This window comes from Littorina saxatilis, linkage group LG4 (assembly GCF_037325665.1).
Source record: "Littorina saxatilis isolate snail1 linkage group LG4, US_GU_Lsax_2.0, whole genome shotgun sequence".
In the NCBI taxonomy this organism is placed as follows: Eukaryota; Metazoa; Mollusca; class Gastropoda; order Littorinimorpha; family Littorinidae; genus Littorina; species Littorina saxatilis.
Genome location: NC_090248.1, coordinates 27,143,939 through 27,150,726, shown reverse-complemented (window position 1 = coordinate 27,150,726; position 6,788 = coordinate 27,143,939). Strand labels below are relative to the sequence as shown.

Sequence of the window (6,788 nt, the reverse complement as noted above, 5' to 3'; positions counted from 1 at the left end):
GTTCTATCGTCTGGTCTACCTCCCGCTTGCATCACTACACAACGAGAACAACGCCATCAGGTACCGAGAAAAAAACGGCGAACGGGGATAAAAAAAAAAGGGAGATAACTAGTTGGCCGCATTCCTGAGGACGCAGGCTCCGCTTGCATGGCCTTCTGGTATTGTATTTCTTTTCTTCTTTATTTTGCCCTCTCAGTCCTTCCTCCGCGTTCCTCGACCTCCCCCCCCCCCCCCTCCAAACGCATATATTTTCCCCAATACTCTGACTCCACTTTTTTCTACGAAATACTGCTCGCTCCACCTCGATCCCCCCTTTCAGACACCATCCCCCCACCCTCCCAATTCTTCGTCTTTTCCTTCTTCTGTGTTATTTTTTCTCTCTGAAAGAAACCCTGCCCACCTGGAATGTCTTGTACACAGCGCAGAAGACTTGTGGTGAAGATTCTAGAATATCAGAGAAGACCAGGTGGGGAGAAAGAGTAGCCAATTCATGTGAACCGTTGAGAGATAAAATATGACCAAGAAGAGAGAGAGAGAAAGAGAGAGAGAGAGAGAGAGAAAGAGAGAGAGACGGAGAGAGAGAGAGGAGAGAGAGAGAGAGAGGAGAGAGAGTTGTGTATATATATAGTCCAGTCCTTCTGTCCTCAATACGATTTGCCGCAGGACCTAATACAGAGGAACTCGGACAGACTCGAGACTATCATGTGACCTCTCAGACCAGTTGGCCTATAATGTGACCTCTCAGACCAGTTGGCCTATATTAGGACAGGTATTAATTGGTCCTGACGGTGGCTGACTTGACTTAAATCTAAGAGTTCAACAAGTCAGGGATCTTCTGTCCTCTACTCTCCAATGGTTGCCATTTATACCTACATCTACCCGATCTCCGCCCTCCCCCCACCACCCCCAATCTCATACAATAAACTGAAAACCAAAACGACGGGACCAAAAGCAAAGAGCAGAGGTCAAGAAGTCAACAAATGGAGGTAAAGCCTCCGTCCTAAATCAAAGGGACGTCACTTACACAGTTTCCGATGTCCGTGTCATGTCAGTGATACTGAAGCCAGAAACTGTGACGTGACACCGGTCACTAAGCTTTGAACGACGGGCGCTGTGGCGTGGTGGTAAGACGTCGGCCTCTTAATCGGAAGGTCGAGGGTTCGAATCCCGGCCGCGGCCGCCTGGTGGGTTAAGTGTGGAGATTTTTCCGATCTCCCAGGTCAACTTATGTGCAGACCTGCTAGTGGCTTATCCCCCTTCGTGTGTACACGCAAGCACAAGACCAAGTGCGCACGGAAAAGATCCTGTAATCCATGTCAGAGTTCGGTGGGTTATAGAAACACGAAAATACCCAGCATGCTTCCTCCGAAAGCGGCGTATGGCTGCCTAAATGGCGGGGTAAAAACGGTCATACACGTAAATACGTGGGAGTTTCAGCCCACGAACGAAGAAGAAGACTAAGCTTTGAGTCTGACACTCTGTACTGACCTGTTTTCTGTGCTCATGGGGGTAAGAGATTTGTGTGACAGTATCACCGTAAGGTATAGTATAGATGTGATAGTAGAGTGTAGTATGGTATAGTGTACATGTGATACTGAGTATAGCTTCAATGACCTTGGCTGAATAAATCACAAGGTAAAAGGCTTGCTTTTCCACGAGATAATGGCAAATAATCTGAAACTGAACCAGACCAGAGTGGCTACTTGTAGTAGAGATTTCGGACCGCAAAGTGAGATAGATATCAGCAAAACAGAAGACATCCTTCCCTGGAGTGTCTGTAAAATCGACAAGTCTGGCAGCGGAACAAAATTCAGATGGGAATGGAGCAGTGAATACTGGGACGGGGCGGCGTGGACAGCATACTGGGACGGGGCGGCGTGGAAGCATACTGGGACGGGGCGGCGTGGAAGCATACTGGGACGGGGCGGCGTGGAAGCATACTGGGACAAGGAACAAGAGTCGGGACAAGCAAGAGAAAGAGGAGAAGAAGAAGAAGAAATAAAAAAGAAGAAGAACAAAGCAAAGAACAAAAAGAAAGAGAAAAGAGAGAGAGGAAAAATGAGAAGGAAAAAAAAAGTAGAAAGAAGAGAAGAAGAAAAAAAAAGGAGACAAAGCGAAGAACAAAAGAGAAAAGAGAGAGAGAGAGTGAGAGAAAAAAAGTAGAAAGATGAGAAAGAGGAGAAAAAAAAAGAAAGAAAAAAAAGAAAACCAGAAGACCACGTACGTGAGTGTCAAGCGAGTTAGTCAGTGGCAATGAAAAAAAAACCAACCATGTAGAATGGCAAGACTCTACAAAGCAGCCATCATAATTATCATGGACGAAGATAAGACAGACGAACAGCCAAGCCAAGACAAGACAAGACAAGACAAGACAACAAGACAAGACAAGACAAGACAAGACAAGACGTGACAAGACAAGACAAGCCAAGACAAGACAAGACAGACACACAGACAGATTTACCATCAGCTTCAAATACTGGTCATCATGTCTCGTGTCCTCACACGAATTTCTGATCATCATATATGTTTTCCCTCGCAAAGCTAGAACAAGGAGCATTTATTTCCTTCAACCCACCCCAACCACATAAACAACGAATCCTCGCTTACTACCTTTCAATCTCAATCTCAATCTCCACAAACCTCTACAAGACTATACACCAATAGTCTCCTGTCCGCCCAGCGACCTTCCCCTTGACCCTGCTTATGACCTCGATGTTTTATGTCCCCGCAAGGGGCACAGCACTCTCTAAGCACCCAAAACCTCAAAGAGAGATAACTGGCGGAAACCTTCCTATTCTAGTCTCCTGTATGACGGCTTACTAGTGCCAAAACCTCATCATTATAATTACCATTTTCACGTGTTAATTACTAATTTTCCCAGGAAAAGTACTAATTTTTCCGGAAAAATTACTAACTTTCACCTGTTAATTAGGCCTACTAATTTTTAGTTTTGGCTCACTTCCTGACGGATTGCTAGTGCCAAAACTAAAAATTAGTAATTTTCCCGTGAAAGTTAGTAACTAACAGATGAAAACAGTAACTGACAGCGTTAATTAGTAATTATCACGTGATAATGGGTAACACCAGGTTTTGGCACTAGTAAGCCGTCATACTCCTGTCCGCCCAGCCGACCTTCCCCTTGGCCCTGCTCGTGACCTCGATGTTTTATGTCCCCGCAAGGGGCACGGTACTCTCTAAGTACCCAAAACCTCAGAGAGATAACTGGCGGAAACCTTCCTATTCTCTTCGCTAAAGCCTGAAATCAGTTCTACTGTGGCTCCCCATCACCGCACAAGCAAAGCCTTGCCAGCAGTATCGTTAGCAATCGTTTTCGGCGTGGGTAGCCAACAGCTAACCCATCCATAATTATGATGACACGTGCAACCAAGAACGATATCAGTGACGTAACTGTTGCCAGAGACAAGGCTTTCTTGTCAGATCTACTGATCGTTGGTTTAACCGGGCAAAATGCTGCTCGAGATAGGACGGTATGTGCGGTATGATTCTGATCGGGCGAACATTTGGTCAGACACGTACTCTACGCAACGATTTTAGTCGAGCGAAAAACTGCTGAGATACTCTACGCGATGATTCACCTAACCTGGGCCTGTATAACACACGGCCTTTCGTGGTGGGTGTTTTTTTCGACAATTGATGACCAGTCCAGGAAGCAACCAGCCATGAACTGACGGGTCATCCCGTGCACAGACTGGCTGATCGGTAAATTGCCATATATACTAAAGTATTGTCGGCAAACCACGAATCACCCCAGCTAAACGGCAATCAGAAGAAACAACAACAAAAAGTTAGAAGATATGGCGGATTGTTGACCAGAAAGCCCCCCCCCCCCCCCTTCTACCCCACGCACACTCCCTAGGAGCAAAATAACCACTTGCTATCAAGCACAACACACACACATACACATACACACACACACACACACACACACACACACACACACACACACACACACACACACACACACAACCAACCAACCAACCAACCAACCAACCAACCAACCAACCAACCACCCAATCAAACAAACAAACAAAAACAATACATCAATCCCTTCTTCTCAATGTACTCACCAGCACTGGAGACGTTCAAGGTCCGAGGCAAGTCCTTGCCCTTGAAAATACAGTACAGCTCCATCTGGGCCGTGAAGCTCTGGTCGTCAGGACTGGCCTTGATATGCCGCAGAACCTTGGCCAGGACCACGAAGTCCGAGTAGAAGAAGAGCTCCACCATGGACGGGTCGGAGCTGCGGATTGGACAGTCGGCGGTGACGGAGGCAGCCGAGGTGCCCGTGATGACACAGGCCGCGAGGACCGTCAGGACAATCATCACCAGCATCTTCTTGGAACCCAGGCTTCGCGAGACCAGCTTGTCCATGGACGCGGAGGAGGTGGAGCTTTTGCTATCCATGGTTGATGGTGTCTTGGCTTGGAGCAAAGGAGTGATGAGTACGAGATTCTACTGTCCTTGAATCAGTATGGAGACTGACAGATGAGTGTGTATTTGTTTCCGGTGTGGGAAGAGCTAGCTGAAAGTTTGCAGATCGTTTTTAAACGGTCCTAGGGCGAGAGCAATCGGGTCGTTCGTGTCGAGAACTTCTTGACTGTGTGGAGAACAGGCTGAAAGAGAATTACAATTTCGAATTTCCTCAAGTGTTTCGGGTGATAGGTGTTGTATTTTTCAGAGCCTAAAACTGAGGCATTCTCTCTCGGATAGCTTTACGTGGGTAAGAAGACAACAACTGCGATTATGACTTTCCGCTCGGAGCTAATTTGGGTTTTTAAGGCTTTATTGAGGAGTATATATATATATACAATTATCTTTGCCTGGAGACCTGCTTAGAAAGCTCTGTCGCTCACCGAATATGAATTACTGGCTCATGAAGGAAAGTTACGTATAGGAAATCAGTAAATTCTGAAAAAATCATGTAGAAAGGATATCCTGATAGCTTTCCGGATTGTTTAAACTGCACCGGATTCTTGAATTAAGGATATCCGCATACATTCCTTTGTTTCGAATACACGCAGGATGCCATACATGCATTTATAAGGACAACTGAGCATCTACGCACAAAAACAAGAAAAGATCATTTGATAGCTTTCCGGATAGATAAACTGCACTGGATACTTTAACTCAGGATATCCGGACATACATTTTCTTTATTTCGAAACTACGCAGGATGCCAAACCACATACACTCCTTCTAAAATGTATGCATGTGTATAAGGACAACTCAGCATCTACGCAGATAGTCAGGATGATTTTCAACATTCAATAACTTTATCCTTGCTGACGTGTGTGTGTGTGTGTGTGTGTGTGTGTGTGTGTGTGTGTGTGTGTGTGTGTGTGTGTGTGTGTGTGTGTGTGTGTTATGTGTTTGTATTTTGTGTGTGCATTTTGTGCGTGCGTGTGTGTGTGTGCATTTTGTGTGTGTGTGTGTGCGTGTGTGTGTGTGTGTGTGTGTTATGTGTATGTATTTTGTGTGTGCATTTTGTGCGTGCGTGTGTGTGTGTGCATTTTGTGTGTACGTGTGCGTGTGCGTGTGCGTGTGCGTTTGCGTATGTGTGTGTGTGTCAGTGTATGTGTGTGTGTGTGTGTGTGTGTGTGCGTGTGTGTGCGTGTGTGCGTGCGTGCGTGTGTGTGTATGTCTGTGTGTCTGTCTGTCTATCTATCTATCTGTCTGTCTATCTATCTGTCTTTGTCTGTCTTTGTTTGTCTTTGTCTGTGTTGCTCTGTCTGTAAACGGACGCGCTTCAGTATGGCTTTGATGACAGTATATCGTACAAACGCAACGCCGGAAAAGAAATGACCTACAATGTCCGTCCTGGTATCTCGTGCAATGACAAGTTTCTCACACGACCGGCGTCGAAGAACAGAATCAAAGACATATTAAAGTTATATTTGAATCAAACATTAGATTGTAGTATACTGGCAAACCCGCCGGTCAAAGTACGCACAGCTAATAGTAGGGGAAGGGCTCCTAATATGGACCGGCTCCTAATATGGACCGGCTCCTAATATGGACCACCTTCTGTTCTGAAAAACTAACGGCGCTAGGGCGCTCAAAAAAGTTTTATTCGCTATATTCATCCTCTCTGGATAACTTGCACATGTCAAAACAGTTGCAGAAACAGAAATCTCAAAACCGTTAGGCTTTTTCTATTTTGTTCACTTTTGGCAGCGTTCACTCTAAATTTGCCGCCTAAAACGGACTCGTTTCTATCCACAGCCAAAGCTTTTATCACATAAAAATTGCTATATATGAAAGCTAAGACCGTATTTGTTACATTTTAACAGTGTTGACCCCGAGTTTCTACTGCAAACAAAACATAATAGCAAAATCTCAAAGTATGTGCGAGTCCCCTAATATGGACCACCTTCAACAAATCGAAGAAAATAAAAGCTAAAGGCTATTTTCATTAATTCATTAAGAAGCTTGCTGGAAATAACCCATCACTAGCCCTCGAGATTTAAAATAAAGGCAACAAAAAGTCTTCTTTTCGTGGAAGTTGATAATTTAACTTATTTTCATTCTGTTTTTGATAAGCTTCTTAAGTTTCCTGGTGTGCTTCAAATAATGCTCTCATCAACCCGAAACAGATAAATCTAGAGCATATTTTAATTAGGCTGACTTGTAGTTGTACACCAAGTTGCATCATGTTATTTTGAAATAGAGGGGGCTTTTCACAGTGATTCGCGAAGGCCGCTTCACTGGTCCATATTAGGCGCCCAGGCTCCTAATATGAACCCTTTGTGATTTTTTCTGTATTTAAT

General features: G+C 44.9%; 1 protein-coding gene across 1 annotated transcript in view; it reads right to left on the bottom strand.

Moving 5' to 3' along the window:
* Positions 1-1,810: 1,810 nt before the first annotated feature.
* The window catches only part of LOC138965545 (uncharacterized), a 6,206-nt gene continuing 1,228 nt past the window's right edge, over positions 1,811-6,788 (bottom strand). The window contains exons 2-3 of the mRNA XM_070337729.1: positions 4,089-4,634; positions 1,811-1,914 (exon numbers count right to left, since the gene is read on the bottom strand). Coding sequence (XP_070193830.1) covers positions 1,811-1,914; positions 4,089-4,425 — 441 coding nt within the window. The 5' untranslated portion in view covers positions 4,426-4,634. The remainder of the gene's footprint in view (positions 1,915-4,088; positions 4,635-6,788) is intronic.